Source organism: Plenodomus lingam (genome assembly GCF_022343315.1).
Source record: "Plenodomus lingam strain CAN1 chromosome Unknown contig_11, whole genome shotgun sequence".
Classification (NCBI taxonomy): Eukaryota; Fungi; Ascomycota; class Dothideomycetes; order Pleosporales; family Leptosphaeriaceae; genus Plenodomus; species Plenodomus lingam.
Genome location: NW_027093929.1, coordinates 1,907,583 through 1,925,559, shown reverse-complemented (window position 1 = coordinate 1,925,559; position 17,977 = coordinate 1,907,583). Strand labels below are relative to the sequence as shown.

Here is a 17,977-nt window from a genome sequence, read left to right as displayed (position 1 = left end):
TGAGGTGAGGTAAGGTGGAAAGAAGGTAGAGTTGGTCGTGAAGCTGAGAGGTGCGACGCGGGAGTCCGAGCGCCGGTTTGCGGCTCTGCTTTTGGTCTGCAGGGCTGAAAAGTCTGGGGATGAGGGGACGTCGTCATATTCCAGGGGTGTCATCACTTGTGTTCTCTTCGCAGCCATCAAAACCGAACGGAAAAATGCATTTGTGACTTTCAAAAGCCACCTCACATCTACAATGGATGGATGCTACGTCTATGCCTTGGCGCCCTCAGTAAACACATCCTCCTCATCGCCCGTTGCCTCACTAGCAACGCTTTCATGCAAACTCGGCGTCTTGTCCTTCTTCCCAATACGCTTAATGGAGCCCCAGCTAAGCATACTCGACTTGTCCTTTGGCGTTCCGATGTTCGGGCTGTTCCCCATCGACTCCGTGCTTCGACCTAGACCCAAGAAGCCACTATCTTCATCTGCTTCATCGGGCGTGTTTGGCACGTCGCTGCCCTTGTTCTTGGAAAAGAGAGTATTCTTCTTGCTAAAGGTGAGGAATTGGCTTGTGCTTCCTTTGCGCGTGAGTTTCTGCATGAATGATTCCTTGCCAATCGATCCTGCGTTCTCAGAAGCAGCGTGTGAAACGGTGCGTTCGAGGGACTCGCGAGGTGAGCCTTCTGACATGTCGGCGGTGGAGATGGAAGGAGTGTCACGGGACATGCGGGAATCGTGTGGAGAAGTGGTGTCACGAGAATCGCCGGCCTCGGAGGTTGTGTGCTTGTTGTCACGGCGTGCTGCCTTTTCTGCTTTCGCTTGCTTGGCCTTCTCCTCCTTCTTCTCCGCCTTTTCGGCCTTCTTCGCCTCCTTCTCTGCAGCCTTTTCCGCGGCTCGTTTGGCTTTCTCCGTCCTTTCTTCCTCGTTTCTCTTAAGCTGAAACATGTTGAAGCTTGCTGCCGCGGGGTTCAGCTGCTTTGGCGGCGTGGGCGGGATCGGTGGCAGTGAAGAAGCTGACAGTTGTCCAGGCATGTACGAGGCCGACGACTGAGGCCGGGTTCCAATAGGAGCCTGGGTGGGAGAACGAGTGTTGGAAGGAAAGTCCAACACATCGTCATGCATCATGTCTTCACTGATCAGATTCGCAGAAGAACCATGCTGGATCGAGGGCCGACGAGAAGGCATACGAGACCACGAAGTAGTGTTAGTATTGTTGATGCTCCAGTCAACTCCGAGAGGGCTGTTCCTAGCACCAAAGGCGTTCGCGTTCCATCCGAACTGACTTTGGCTTTCCGTAGACGGTCGTGGCAGAGCCATTCCTTCCCCAGATTTGGTCGAGCCTTGTCGTGGTGATGACGGTCTTTCCAACCCTAGCACGGATGTCAGCCATGGGTCACCCTTGGTACCGAACATGTTAAATGGGCGCTTGCGCGTAGCCACATGCTGGGAACTATTTGGCGATTCCACAGGCTGGGTCTTGGTGCGAATGAACGAGTCGTACCATGCCCCTTCAGAGTGACTACCTCTTCGCCGGGAGTTTCCACTTCCATCCAGACCAAATTCCTGTCGAGGCAGCGACTGGCTTTGCGAAGGCTTCAAGGAACCCAGAGCAGGCCCCTCATCAGAGAAAGTCTTACCACGCGCACGGTTGAGGCCAAACAAACCGCCAAAACGGCTCGCCTGGGCATTGTTCATAAAACTACTCGAGGTTGAACGGATAGAACGCTTGTCGCTATCAACGTTATTACTATTGTTGTTGTTGATGTCGCTGTTGGGGTAGAATTGTAAATCATGGGCACTTTCCCGTGGACTAGCAAAGGCACTTTGCGATCGACTTTGTGGTGAGGCCGGCGAAGTAGGGTCCTGCATACGATCCATAGTGCCAGGCGCCCCTAGGCCGGGAAGTACATTCCGTAGGTGTGGTGATGGATCCTGGGAAGGTGCTCGCAGCGGCCCATAATCGTCCTCGTCCTCGTCTTCGGTTTGGCCGAAATCATCGCCAAACAGGTCGGCAGGTAGCAGCGAGCCCGCCGTTGGGCTCATGGGTGCACCGCCTGTCAAACTTTCTAGATCAGCTTGGGACATGGACAGGTTCTTGGTGCGAGAAGGAGCTATCGCCATGCCATTCACTGGATTGAAGTATGGTGTGGTCGTGGGGTAAGGTGGAGATGCGGTGGCGCCAATGCTGTTAAAAGGTGCAGACGAAGTGTGAACAAAGCCGCCCGTAGCGGATGAGAGGAGCCCTTCGCGCATACTAAGAGGTCGTGCTCGTTGGCTGTTATTCCGCATAGGGCCCATTTCTGCAGCAAGCGGTTGGGAGAAGAGCTGAGGTTGGCTCATGCGACGTTGTTGCATGTATTGCAGTTGATGGGAAGCTTCCTGGTTGGCTCTTTCTGCTTCCGTGAAGAGATGCCAGGCCTGAGCATATTGCTGCTGCAACAGACCCAGTGTCATCTTCCAGCGATTATCCTCTTCCTTCTCAGCATTTTCGGTGCCGTCTGGGGCCTCTCCGCCCTCTTGACCTTCCTCTAGACGCCGCCTCTCTTCTTCGAGCGATTTGATTTGGATTCCCTTTTCACGGATTGCCTCCTCTATGCACTTGTTCACTTGCAGCTCCTCTTCGTACTTGTTCTTTGCCGCCTGGACCCGTTCTTTGGAGGATGCTTCGTACTCTGCCTGCTCTTTCTTGATGCTTTCAGCAGCCTGGCGCAACTCGACGGCTTCGCGGGTCCACTTGGCCATGTCGTCCTTGAGCTTCTTACGCTCGGCTTCCTTCTGGCGCAGAAGCTTTTCATGTTGGACCCGTTTCGCCTGAGCAGCAGCATTCTGGCGCTCTAGGGTGGCGACTTCCTTTCTGAGATCACGGCTGGCATCCTCCTTTTCCTTCAAGGCGGCCTTTTTTTCATCGCGCTTGTCGACCAATATGGCTTTTTGGGTGACGAATTCCTGATCCTCATCTTGAATCTGCCTCTCCATGTCGTCCAATTCACGTCGAAGTGCATCGAGTCTTTCGGTCAGTTGTCGGATGGAATCGGGGCCCTCGACGGCCTCTTGAGCGGAGCGAGCTTGGTCAAGCGTCTGCGAAGCTGGAGAGTTTCGTCGTCCCATGTCGGGCCGCCTGCGCGCGGTGCTGTTGCTGTGCTCGCGGGTCATGATAGGCGCCGCAAAGGAGGGGACTACGTCGGCGAGGCTCTTGTTCGGTCGAATGATGGGCGTTGGAGTGAAGTCTGCATCCTCGGTGGTGGGTTGGGGGTCACGCTGGGCATTTGGATTGTAGAACTGCTCGGTTTCGGCGTGCAGAGTCCGTAGTCGAATGGGAACACTGGGGGCTTGGAAGTTTGAGGAATTGAGTGTGACGATGCGAATAGTATAGTGATGGTCGGGTTGTAGGTTTTCGATCGTGACCGAGGTCTCTTGGGGGGAGATGTCGCCGATGTCGATGCCATTGATGCGAATCACGTACTTGAGGACGGAGGCGCGCTGGTCTGGCGGTTTCCAGTGGAGCAGCACGCCATCTGCTTTGATGCCCGCAAGCGAGACGAGGGGTGCGACGGGGACTTCGAGGCCGAGCACCTGTACTAGTTTTTCTACGGGCTGTGAGAGGACTTGGTAGGCGCGGAAGGCGACCCTAGAGGCGGCATCGTGTTAGTGTGGGAGGGGGGAATTGGGAGGGTGAAGAGAGTGGAGTGGAGTGGAGACTGGAATCTGCGTACCAGAAGAGGGCCGACACGACGCAGGCAGTGCGTAGCCAGCCCGACGAGGAGAATAAAAGGGCCTCCATGTCATAGTGGGCGACATCAGGAGGCCGCCAGTACAGCGACGAGACGGGATCGGAGAACATGGCGACAGCGGCGGCGACCCGTGAGCGTGTGCGTATAGTATATATATGTGTGTGTGTATGTGTGTGTGTATGTGTGTGTGTATGTGTGTGTGTGTGTATGTGTATGTGCAGGCGTCGGCGGCCTCGTCGCGCTGCAGGTGGTTTTGTCAGTGTGCCGGGCGGGCGCCGCCGTGTTGTTTGCGAGGTTGAGGTTTGCGGGCGTGCGGGCAGTTCCCATTAAGCAGCTAGGCAGCGGGTTACCCGTAGGCCTACCACGGTCCCTAGAGTCAAGTAGTTGCTCCGTGAGTACAAGCCCTTCTTGGCGCTCTGCGGTCCACCTCGCCATCCAGCCTTCCCAATGCTACTTGGTATTGCCTGGACTCCAGCTTTGATTCCACTTCTCTTCTGCCGTGCAGCGAACTAGCGGGGGCCACTTGGCAATGTGGTGGCTTTTGTTGATAAGAATCGGGGCCTCGCAGTTGTTGACCTGCATACAGTACCGGTATGTAGGAGTAGCTCATGTAGAGTACCGGTACCTACAAGTGGCTGGATTGGGAGGCACACGCACTACTTGTATAGCAAGTACTATCCACTAACATCCACTATGACTACTGCTACCATTGTTGCACTGTGTACCCATGTCCCATGTATGGCAGAACACATGCACATGCACATGCATCGTCCGTCACTATGCAGCGTGGCCCTCGCGTGGTGGAGGAAGCAAGGCTGCGGTTGAACCAGTGGGCGCGCCCAACATAGTTTGTCCTATAGTAGTAGGCCTTGTGTACGGAGGTGACTTTCAAAAGTTCTTGCTAGCGTATTTATTAGCGGCTAATCTATTAGCCTAACTTTCTTAGCCTATAAACTTATTTTTAAAGCTATAGATAGTAGTAGTAATAGTTCTATATACTTAAACTTTTAGTATTTTTACTCTATACTATAGCTCCTAATACTAATCCCTATACCTATACGCTTATTATAACTCTAAAGTTACCTTTTAGTAGTAAATCTACTACCTAAATTAGTACTATTATAGGTATTTTACTACACACTATTAACTTAATCTATAGTAGAGCCTACTAATATAGCTTTAAGCCTAATTTACCTATAATAAAACTCCTTCTTAAGTACCTTAAAGACGCCCCTTATACTAGCTACCCTTATAAGTAAGATACTATCTATAATACTACTCTTTTATAAGTACGCTAAAATAAATATAGGAGAGAGAAGAGCTATACTAATATAGCTAGTAATCTTAGTCTTTATAAATGTAAAGGACTTAGGCTTATACCTAAGCCTAGGTCTAACACAAGACAGACTAAGTCTAACACTACTACTAAGCGAACACACTAGACACCTATAAAAAGGTATAGAGGGCTTATCTCTCCTTTAAGATACTAAATACTATTATTAATGCTTATTATATTCTCCCTTAAGGCTAGTCTATAATATTTTAGTATCTTCTTCTAAATATACTATAATAGTAATAAGAGATAGACGCGCTAGATATTTAGAATAACTAGGTGTAACCTAATATAGTAGAAAGGCTAATATAATAGGTCTATAGATTAATAGAATAATAGGCTTAAGACTCTACTATAATAGCTATACTATGTTAATAGAATAAGGAAATACGTAATTAGATTCTATCCTAACCCTTCTCTAAGCCTACTAGGTTTAATAATATACTACCTCTACCCTCTTCTACCTTATATTATAAACCTTTCCTAGTTAGCTTACTATATAATAGCACTAAGGCAAACTTCTTCTTTTAGTAAATAACTATAGAGTTTAAACTATATATAGATAAGGTCTTTATTAGGGATAAAGAGGTAAGGTTTATATATATTTAGTCCTAGTTATTACCTATAGTCTAGCGCGCTATAGTACTATACTTTAAGGATAGTATATATAAGTATTAGGATATAAGTAGGTTTCTTAACTACCTAGTATTCTATTATAGTAACTATTATAGGTAGAAGCACGCCTAAGTTATATTAGAACACTTATATTAAAGCTAAAATTAGCCTTTTATAAAGTTCTTTATAAATTTTATATAGCTCCTTATATAGTTAGGAGGTTTATACTAGAATAATAAATAGAAGCTTTTATAACTTTAGTAATCTCTTAATAGTTATATACGCTTAGTTTCCCTTAATAGGGGAGTCTCTAGGATAAACTATAATATAGCTATAGAGGAATATAAGATAATTATAGTAGATATTAAAATAGCCTCTCTAGAACTAGGCTTTCTTTAGGCTAGTAAGTCTAAGGAACCCTAGTAGAAGTCTAACTTAGATTAGGATAGTAATATAAATATAGTAGAAGTAGCAGCCTTATTAAGTACACCTACTAAACTACTAATATTATATCCTAACTAGATCCTATAGGACCTATTTAATATATAGAAACTAGCAAAGGTCTACACCTAGTATAGATAGGGTAGTTATTTTATACGTGTATACCCTAATACCCTATTACTATAACTAGTAGGTGTTAAGATAGTTATAGTATTAGCAAGCAGCCCTAATTTAGGAAACTAGCTACCCCTAACTTTAGGCTAAGTTAGGGGTATAAGGAGGACACTATAATAGAGGAATTATTAATAGTAGAGGCTATTAAGTATCCCTTAGATATTAAGGCTAGGTTAAATAATCCTCCTTTCTTTATTCCCCTCCTCCTAGGTAGAGTAGAGAACGTGTAAGTAATAGTTAATTTAGGGTGCTAGTATTTTAGTATAGTTAAGGAAAAGTTAGTAAGATAGGTTAGTAGGAACTTTATAGATATTCCCCTGCAACCCTTATAACATACCTAGGGAATTACTAAGGGTATAAGAATTTTATAGTTAGTAGTATTAGACTATAATTTAGATAGTTAGTAGTCTTAGCTTTTAGCCTATATAGTACCTAGTCTCTCCTATTAACTAATACTAGGTAGACTATAGCTATATAGAGAGGGCGTTATTATAGATATTCTATAAGGCAAATTAATAATTAGGAAGGTAGGAAATATAGTAGTATAAGAGAGTAGGAGACGCCTATATCCTACCTATATCTCTATTATCTTAGGTTTAGTTATAGTAGGGTTGCTAAATTAAGGACCCTAATAGGAAGATATATAGATATAAATTTTTATAATAAATATACTAGATATTTTATAGGTAATATATAACTTGCGCCTAATAAAATATCTAGGAAGTGTTAATAAGGGAAGTCCTATTAATATATATACTATCTATATTACTAATAGTATAGTTCCCTATAAGCCTAAGTATAAAACTAGAAAGATAAAGTTGCTACTAGAACTACAAGAGTTTAAGGACCTATTTAATAAAGAGTTAGCAAGTAGTTTACTAGCCTATTAAGGTAGTATAGATTACTATATTTAGTTAATAACTCTCCTAGATAGAACCTAGCCTAACCCCCTATAGGGTCCCCTATACCCTATATCTTATAATTAATTACTAGAACTAAGAATATAACTTACTAGATTAATAGATAAGGGCTAGATCTAAGCAAGCTCTTCTATAGCTAGAGCTCTAGTATTACTAGTAAAGAAGCTATTAGGTAGTTAGCGCCTTTATATAGATTACTAGATACTTAATAGCATAATAATATTAGACTAATACCTACTACTACTTATTAAGGAAACTTTGCGCACACTATTTAGGGTAAATTAGTTTATAAAAGTAGATATTTGCACTACCTTTTATAAAGTTAGAATAGTAGAAGGTTATAAGTCCTTAATAGCTTTCTATACCTAGTTTAGGTTATATAAATAGTTAGTATATCTATTTAGTCTTAGTAGTGCGCTATCTACTTTCTAATAATATATTAATACTACACTTATAGAGTTACTTAGATTATATATAATAGCCTACCTTAATAATATCCTAATTTATTTAGGAGGAGACTAGTTTAACTATATAGAAAAAGTAAAGTGTATACTTATACTATTAAAAGAAGTAGGACTACACCTAGACTTAGAGAAGTGTGCGTTTAGTATTAAGGAGGTACGCTACCTAGGCTATATTATTAAGGCAGGCAAATTACTTAGACCTAACCCTAAAAAGCTTAGGGTAGTATAGGAATAGGAATCCCCTAGAAATATAAGAGAGGTAAGAAGTTTTCTAGGTTTTGCTAACTTCTACCGCGATTTTATTATAAAGTTTTCTAAAGTAGTAGCACCTTTAAACTAACTAACTAGGAAGGATACCCTATTCTAATAAGGAGAGGAAGAATAGAGTATATTTAATACACTAAAAAAGGTATTTATATCTAGACTAGTACTAATATAATAGGACCTAGCTAAAGAAATATTATTAGAAGCTAACTATTTAGGATATACTCTTAGGGGTTGCTTATTATAAAAAGTTAGGGGCGTCTAGTATCTAGTTACTTACTACTCTATAGCACTAATACTAGAGAGATAAAACTACACTATATATAATAAGGAATTACTAGCTATTATTAAGTGTCTTAAAAGCTAGTTAGTAGAGTTATAAAGCATTTATAAACTATTTATAATATTCACGGACTATAAAAACCTAAAGTACTTTACTAGCCTTTAAAGCTTAAGCAAGTAATAGTGCTACTAGGCAGAGGAACTTTTAAAATATTAGTATATCCTATAGTATAGACCTAGCTATCTTATAGGATAACCTAATACTTTAAGCAGGTAACTATAAGACTTAAACTCCTTTAAAGCAATACTATAGTTAGTAATACGCCCTAAATTAATTTAGGTTATAGTGTTAGAAGTAGAGGAGGCGTCTAAGTTACTAAAGGGCGCTAGCCTTTTTACTAACCTATATATATAGATACTATAGGACAAAGCAGTATTAGAAGATAAGATATACTAAGTGCGTCTTAATATAGTTTAGAAAGGCGCTAGGTCTTTTCTAGTTCTAGCTAATATAAAGTAATAGATTAGGGACTATATAATTAGCGTACATAGTACTTTACTTTAGAGGGGCGTTATTTAGTTACTAATATAGGAACCCCTTATAACTACTATTATATAGCAAGCATATAAATTAGGTTTAGTAGGATATCTAGGAAAGAATATAATATTTTAAATACTACGCTGTAACTATTATTAGGATAGAATATTAGGAGATATTACGTAGTATATTTAGAACTACTATTATTATAGTGCTTATATCTCCTAGAGGCGCTAATAAGGTCTGTTATAACCTATACTAGTTATATTATAATACTAGTCCTAAATATCTATAGATTTTATAGTTAACCTACCTGTAAAAGATAATAGAAAACCTTAGTACCTATTAGTTATTACTAATAGATTATCTAAATATATTTAGCTTAAAGCAATAGTCTCTATAGTAGCTAATTATTATGCAAGGATCTTCTAGGATAACTAGTAGCGGTTCTAGGGCTTCCTATCCTCTATTATTACTAACTAAGGCTTAGACTAGTTAGGATCCTTCTAGATAATATTATACTAGATAATAAAGATAAACTAGTTACTATCTACTATATACTACCCTTAGATAGACGGCGGGATAGAGTAGGCAAAACAAGAAGTGTAGGTAGTGCTGTGTATAATAGTATGCTTTAAGCAGACTAACTAGCCTAACTACCTACTAGCCTACTAACTTACACTTAATAATAGGGACTCTAGTATAACTAGTATTAGCCTAAATCTACTTTTAAATAGGTATACTATAGACACGCTATAAAAGTTAATATTACTACTAGTAAAGCCTAAGAATCCTTATAGGGAGGCTGTAGCGTTCTTATTGCACCTATAGAGAGGTATAGAGCTAGCGTAAGCTACTATTATATTCTAATAGTAATAATAATAGGAAGTAATAAACTAGTCCTAATACCTAGCTAAAAAATTCCTAAAAGGTAATATAGTTTAGTTTGCAATACGCAATATAAAGATAAACTAACTAAGTAAAAAGTTTAACTAGCTATAGGTAAAGTATAAAGTAATAGAAGTTCCTACTCTACTTATAGTAGTATTAGACTTACTAGGGAGCTTGCATAAGACTGTGCATGTAGATCTACTAGAGAGAGCTACTAATAACCTGCTACTAAGCTAGAAGCTTTAGGACTTATAACTAGGTCTAATAGTTACTCTAGAAAATAAAGATATAACGCTAGATAAATAGGAAGTAGAAGAGATCCTTTATGCAAAGAATATAAGAGGAAAAGGAAAGCGTTAAGTCCTAGTAAAATAGAAGGGGTATATTAATCTAATATAGCACCTACTAGAGGTAGTATAGGATACTAAGGCTCTAGATAGGTTTAAGGAATAGTATAGGGATGCTATATATAATAATAGCCTAATATATATAAAAACTAGGAAGTAAGAGTAAAAGAAAACTAGAATAATAACTTAGACCTTTATTATAATTAAGAAGTAGAAAGGTATTAGAGATATCTTTTAATTATCCTTATAATACTCTAAGTAAGTGCCCTACTACTAAAGTTTTATAATATAGCTAATAATTAGGTAGTAGTATCTATACTATTACTATCTATAACTAACCCCCCCCTAGCCCCCCCTAAACTATTGTTTATATTATTCTAATGCCTCTACGTCTCTTAGTAATAGTAGTAACGCTTGCGTGTAGCGTAGGTAGGGGACAACTTAGTTAATAAGTATAAGTAGTAGTAGTAGTAGTGTTAGGAGGAGGGTAGTGCTTTAATAGCTTGCTAACGCGTAGCACCCTAGGCCTAAAGAAAATAAATATTAGAATAGATATAAAGGGAATAAGGGAAAACTAATACTAATAATAAGAGTCTTAATACCTTAGCTAGTGCGCTTAGCAGCGCTCTTAAGCCTATTAATATAAAGGTTAGTTTAGGTCTAGGTCTTATTTATACGCTAGTTAATACGCTAGAAGGTAATACTAGTAGTAGTAGTAAGCTATATAATGTTATTATTACTATAACTACTATATAAAGGCGTAATAGTAGACTAAAGTAGAAATACTAGAGCACTAGTAGTAGATAGAATAATAGTACTAAGCTAATACTAGTTATAGGCGCGTAAGTAGGTAGTAGGGGCAAGTAGAGCAACAGCGTTATTAGTTTAAGCCCTTAATATAAGATCCTTAAAATAATAGTAAAGCTAGTAGAACTATAGTATAAACTAGTAATAGGTGCCTTTAGTAGGTTTCCCTATAAAGGTACTAAGGGTCCCCTTCTTTATAATATAGAGGCAATCCTCCTAGTAACTATAATAAAACTAAAGCTAGTTATAGAGGGCTTGGCAAACGTTAGGATTATTAGCAAGGATAGCTTCTAACTAAGTATAAGTCTTGTGGCTATAATAGTAGGACTTGTATAAGCACCCTAGATATAGTTAGAACTTGCTATAAAGAAAATAAAAATTAAGGGGAACTTACTACTACCTTCCTAATAGTTACACTTACTAAAGAGATAAAGCAAGTTAATATACTAATTATAGGGAAGCGGCTTTATAAAGCTACTATTATATTCCTTATTATCTAAGTTACTAGAAATAATAAAGCTACTAAGTAACTAGGTTTAGGGAGATATGTGCTAAACAAAAAGTTAGTGTAGGAAATATAGGGAGAATATTAGAAGTACGCACCTTGTCTTAGTAGGCCTAGCGCGGGGTCTAACTACCTTATAGTAGATCCCTACTACTAGCACTAGTAGCTATAGATAAAGATATAATAGGGACTAGATAGGCAGGATTAATAGAAAAAGATTAGAGAAAGGGCTAATTAGTAGGGAAAATCTATTATATAATAAAGTAAGTTTAGGAAATTTATAGTAGGGTAGGATAGCTATATTAGAACTTTTATAGTAGGGTGCTAAAATAAGCGTATAGACGCCACGCGCGCGTATTACTTAATATACAGGCCTGTTACAAATTAGGAAGGAACACAAAGATATAATAACAAAACTAAAAAAATATAGTAATAAAGCCTAATATAGATTGTAGAGGACAAAGATATAACCCTAAACCCCTAGAAAGATAATTTCACAATAGTTTATAGGGGAAGGTTAGGGGTATGTAAAGGACTTAGGCTTATGCCTAAGCCTAGGTCTAACACAAGACAGACCAAGTCTAACACCACTACTAAGCGAACACACTAGACACCTATAAAAAGGCGTGGAGGGCTTATCTCTCCTTTAAGATACTAAATACTATTATCAACGCTTATTGCATTCTCCCTTAAGGCCAGTCTATAACAATAAATATAATATATTATTTACTATAGTATAAAAAGTTCTAAAAGTAGCTAGATATAATAAGATAAAGCTAATAAGGAAGCCTAGGTTAATAAAGAAGATAAAATAGGAGAGACTTAAGTAGTATCTTACCTATTAAGGCTAGACTTTAAAGAACTAGAAGAATATTATTTAGTCTAATAAGACTTCTATTATACTTAACTACTACTATAGTAGCTACTATATCTAAAGAAAACCTAATAAGGCTTTTACTAAGACTATTATTTATAAGTAGTAGAAGAGCTACTCTAAGTTTATATTCTAGGGCTACTTTTCCTATAATTATAAGGGCCTATACTATATCTAGTACCCTAAGACTATATAAGAGAAAAAAGAAGTAGCTTTTAAGATTAAAGAGATAAATTAGACTCTTAAGCCTATTATAAGATAAAAGTAGAAGCTTATTACTAGTATAAAGAGTGTAACAATAAGGCAGAATTGCCTGCCTATTGCTCTATGCCAAGTCAGGCCTAATAAAGGCCTGACTCACTAATGTATATAGAGAACAGCTCGCCTATAGTTAGGATAGGTATATTCTTCTTGTCCTTTTGTACAAGACCTATAGGTGTAGGAATCTTATCCTTTTCTATATAGACGCGCACTCCTATATACCTTTAAGTTATATAGGATATGTGGAAAATTGGATCACTAAGGTCAGGAATGATTTGGGAGATGGATCATTGGATTGTATCTACTACGATCGGACTCATATATATAGAGCTTCAGCTACCCTTACCAGAAGGTGAATGATTGGTAAACCTTCCTTACCAGAGCTCCTGCTTTTTGTTGGGCACTTGGCAGTAAGCTGGCAGTCGATCAGATAGTGGGTCATACAGGGGTATTGATCGGGATTGATCGGATCAAGATGCTCCGTGATCCGGTTGATATCCCTCCTGCAACAGGATACCTTTTAGATGCCCTACCTACCTAAGTTATTATATTATAAGAAGAATATTATCCTAGCTAGTAATAGTATTTAAGAATATTGCACTTATTATTATTTTAAGCTACTAATTTAGTTCTAGTAGCTATCTAACCCTGCAACTCTATAGTTAGAATAGCTATTAGAACTTCTAATAACTAAAGCCTATAGGCTTAGACTTCTAGACCTATAGGTAGTGCTAGATTACCTTTAGAAAAATCGCGTTAGATTGCGTTAAGGTAGAGACCTAGAGACTACTAAAAGCCTAGAGGAATTAGAGGCAAAGCTAATATCCTCCTATAACTAAACCCCCTAAAAAGAAAAGATTTATTATTCTTATTAACTATAAAATATTAGATAAAGGCAAAGGAAGGGCATCTAGTTTAGCTACTTTTAAAAGCCTATTTACTAATAGAAAGAAATTAGATAAGGAAGACTTAATTAATAACGCCCTCCTAGAAGGACCTGCTTCCTATCCGTCCCTTAAGGTACCTCGTGCTCCTAGGAAATCTTAAAGTAACACCTCCCTTAAAGATAAATATATATTAACCCTATCTAAAAAGGAGAGGTTAGAGGAATAAGTTAAGTAACTTACTAATTAGTTATATAACACCTCCCTCTATAAGGAGATATAGGGTACTACCTAACCTAGCTAGTCTTTAGCTTCTATATTAAACCCTATAGTATATACTATAAAAGCTAAGAGATAATCTAAAAAGATGCTAAATATCTCTATACTTAGTAATAGTGCTAATCCTACTTTTAGATAATAGTAAGCATCTATTTAGGATAGGCTAGAGATTAATACTAATTACTACCCCTTTTCTAGAGCTTAGATAGTGTTAGTCTAGGGACACTACTTAGGACTAGCAAGAGAATACTTAGAGCCACGTTACCTATCTAATTCCCTAAGTCTTTAATTCTAAAAAGCTAAGGAAATAATTACCCTCCTTTAAACTTACTTTATTACTAGAAATAAGATAGCTAAGAGTTAGACTATATTTAACTGCCTATATATAACTAATATAGAGACGTTCCCTACTTTTAAGTTATAATTCTAGAGTCTTACTATTAGAGGAGAAGTACCCTAATTAGAGTAGTATTACTACCTTTAGATAAAGATTACACCTTCTCTAAGGATGCTAAACCTTGCTTTCTAATAGAATTAGCATAATAATTTTAAGACTATAGTAAATTATCTTACTACTTTTAATATAGAATACTACCTATACCCTACCTTATTAACTCCTACCTAGACTACTCTATTATCTAGAAAAGGACTAACCCCCTTCTAATACTCTAGAAACTAGTCTTATTTAGATGCTAATTAGAAACCCTATAATAGACCTTTAATAGCTAAACCTTATATACCCTACTTATAATAATAAGGCACTACCCCTTAAAATAATTAACCCCTATCTACTACACTAGCTACTCCTAGCGCTACTATAATAGGAACCCTAGTAACTTGCTATAATTATAGAAAGCCTAGGCACTTCTCTAGTAACTACCCTAAACCCCCTAGGATTTAAGCTATAGATATAGAATAGGTTATTAAGAATTCTAAGGAAGAAGAAACTGCTAAATTAACTAATTTAGATAGCTATTAGACAGGAAATAACAACGCCTAGGAGGATCCTCCTTTCTAGGCCTAACTTAATATAACCTGTTAAACCTTTCCTTAACTAAATTATTTATTAGTTCCTATTTACTTGCACGTATAACCCTGTGCCTTAATAGATCTAGTGTTTACCTAAACGCTTTAGTAGATACTAGGGCCTAAGGTTATTTATTTCTTAATTTAAAAATTAATTATAATATCTCTTCTATACTTAGGGTACCTGTCTAAAAGCTACTATATAAGCTTACTATTAAAGGTTTCTAGGATTAGATTTCCTTACTAGTTACCTACTATATTTAGCTTTATATAATAGTTAGTAGCTAAAAGATTTATAACTACCCCTTTATAATAGTAAACTTAGGTTCTTAGGATTATATTATTAGACAACACTAGCTAAAATAGTTCTAAATCCTAATTAATATAGATAAATCTTAACTAATCTAGCTAGAGAAATATCCTCTAACCTATAACCCCGCACCTCCTATTCTAGTATAACTCTACTAGCAAGTGCTATCTACTCTAGTTACCTATAATATCTTACAAAGAGACGCCCTTTAGGATTAAGAGGAGAACTAGAACTAAAATAGTCCTAGTTTAATTAATAGGATACGTAGTATACTTAAAATTCTAGCTACTTATAGGGCTGCTACTAAACCTATTACGCTACCTACCCTAGTCTAATTGCTAACTGTTACCCTACCTGCAAAATTCTAAATTGCTACTATTTCTACTAATGCTTTCTATTTTAATATAAAAAAATCTTCTAATAAATTCTTTACTACTAGCCTATATAAGATTAAGCGTAGGATCTAAACCCTATCTAAATAGGACACTCTTAACTATAGCCTGCTAGATTAGAAGCTCCTATCTAACTATAACTCCTATTAGGACGTCTTTAACAAGGCTAAGGCTAACAAACTTCTAATCTACTAGCCTTACAACTATAAGATAGTCCTAGAGGAACCCCTTCTAAACTACTAGAGTCCCCTCTACTATTAAAATACTAAGGAACTCTAGGCTACTAAGGAATATATACAAGAGCACCTATAGAAAGGTTTTATTAAGACTAGTTAGAGCCTATTTGCCTCTCCTATTCTGTGTGTTAAGAAGCTAAATAGAGGCCTTAGGATCTGTGTGGATTACTGTAAGCTTAATAGCTTAACGTGAAAGGACGCGTATCTAATACCCTGCATAGATAATCTATTATCCTGGCTAGCTAAAGCAAAAATCTTTACTAAGCTAGATATTTGTGCTGCCTTTAATAAGATCTAAATAGACCCTAACTTAGAGGAGTACACTACTTTCTACACTAGGTATAGTGCCTATAAATGCAAAGTCCTACTATTTAGGCTATGTAATAGACCTGCAACCTATTAGCGCTATATAAATAATATACTAATAGATTATTTAGACAACTTCTACATCACCTATCTAGATAATATCCTTATCTACTCTAAAAACCTTGCTACTTACAAGGACTATATTTAAAAAGTCCTTAAGCGTCTTTGTTCTACTAGATTATAGGCTAATATTAAGAAAAGCGAATTCTATATAACCTATACCTGTTACCTTAGATATATCCTTACTAATAAAGGCTTAGAGGTAGATCCTAACAAAGTTAAAGTACTTAGAAACTGGTCCGCTCCTAAGATAATAACTAGAGTAAAGTCCTTCCTAGGATTTACTAGATTCTACTAGCAATTTGTAGAAAACTTCTCTAAGATAGCTAAGCCCTTAACCGCTCTCTAGAGCCCTGCTACCCTATTTGTATAGACTTTAGAATGCTAATAAGCCTTTAACTAGCTTAGGAATGCCCTGCTAGCAATCCTAAGCTTAGCTTACTTCTATCCTAAGTACCCTCTAAAACTAGAGATAGACGCCTCTAATAGAGTTATTGCAGCTATCCTCTTACAGGAGCATCCTAATAGGAAATAGTACCCTATATCCTTCTTTAGTTAGACCCTTACTAGTTCTAAACTTAACTAGGAAATCTATAACAAAGAATTATTTGCAATAATCTGCGCCTTTAAGAAATAGCGTACTAACCTAATAAGTACTTAGCACCTTATTAGAGTATACATAGACTATAGAGCACTAGAGTACTTTATATCTACTAAAGTCCTTAGTGCTAGGCAAGCTAGATAGCTAGAGGTTATAAGTCCCTTTAACTTCTAAATTAAGTATACTCCTAGATCTTATAACGCCTAAGCTAATATCCTAAGTAGAAGGGAACAGGATATAATTAACCTTAAGACTACTTAAAGGGATAATTGTTTACAAGTAATAATTACCCTAGATAGGTTACACCCCTAAATTAACTCTAACTTAGCGCAAGACTACCTAGCTAAGCATTCCTTACTAATCCTTACTTCTATTATAGTAGTTTAGAACCCTATAACTCTTAGATCCTTAGAACTTATTAAAACTCTTCTCTAAGAAAATAGGTCCTTATTCCTAATAAAAAGATTAGAGTTACCTAAGCACTATTAGATAAAAAATAGACTCCTTCTCTACTAGGATTAACTTTGCGTGCCTACTAGATTAGTCCTATATACTAGACTAATTTGTAAGGCTTATAATTAAGTATCTACTGCCTACCTATTAGCTACTAAAACCTATTAGATTCTAGCCTAATATTACTACTAGAAAGGTATAGAGACTACCTGTAAACGCTACGTTTAGAACTGTATCCTATACAGGAGAGGGTACCTAAGATAGCACTAACTCCCTAGCATGCTCTACCCCCTTCCTATCCCTAGTCTACTAATGCAACACCTATGTATTAATTTTAAGGATTTTCCCTAGGATTAACGTGGTTATAATTAGATTATAGTTATTATTAATCGCCTATTAAAGCAAGCTATTACTATCCCTTGCTATAAAACTATAGACGCCTAAGGTATAGCTACCTTATTTGTTTAGTAGGTGTACTAATTTAGACACACTCTAGATAAAATTATTTCTAATTAAGGCCCTTAGTTTGTATCTAGTTTCTAGTCTAAGTTCTGTTAGATTATAGGCACTAAAGTTAAGCTCTCTACTGCCTACTATAAACAAACTAATAGACAAACTAAAATTATAAATAAGTATATTAATTAGAGACTAAGGCCTTTTGTATCCTATTACTAAGATAACTAGAGCGACCTACTACCTATAATAGACCATGCCTAGAGTACTCTTGGCTAATAAAAGAAGGAATCTGCTAGAATTAGTAAAGGAACCCTATTAGACTTAGATACTTACTAGATTGCAATACTTATTCTAGGAGATACAGTACTAGCACTTCTTAGAATTCTTTAACTTAAAATTAAAATTGTTAAACCTGCCCCTAGCTAGAGCCCTAACTGCCCTTATATAGAGAGCGCGATAAGCGATAGGGAGAACTCCTAGTAGTACTA

At 37.6% G+C, this 17,977-nt stretch overlaps 1 protein-coding gene across 1 annotated transcript; it reads right to left on the bottom strand.

Moving 5' to 3' along the window:
- Nucleotides 1-89: 89 nt before the first annotated feature.
- IAQ61_000998 (uncharacterized protein) lies at nucleotides 90-4,155 on the bottom strand. Its single transcript, XM_066094920.1, has 2 exons — nucleotides 3,693-4,155; nucleotides 90-3,607 (listed from the first exon to the last, which is right to left on the bottom strand). Exons 1-2 carry the CDS (start codon nucleotides 3,818-3,820, stop codon nucleotides 250-252), a joined length of 3,486 nt encoding a protein of 1,161 aa, XP_065955228.1. The 5' UTR covers nucleotides 3,821-4,155; the 3' UTR covers nucleotides 90-249.
- Between the last annotated feature and the right edge of the window lie 13,822 nt (nucleotides 4,156-17,977).

Excerpts from the sequence above, each read along its gene's own strand:
- IAQ61_000998 (XM_066094920.1), bottom strand. The coding sequence starts at position 3,820 with ATGTTCTCCGATCCCGTCTCGTCGCTGTACTGGCGGCCTCCTGATGTC. Across the intron at positions 3,608-3,692 it reads GTCGTGTCGGCCCTCTTCTG|GGTCGCCTTCCGCGCCTACC; the intron begins GTACGCAGATTC and ends TGCCGCCTCTAG.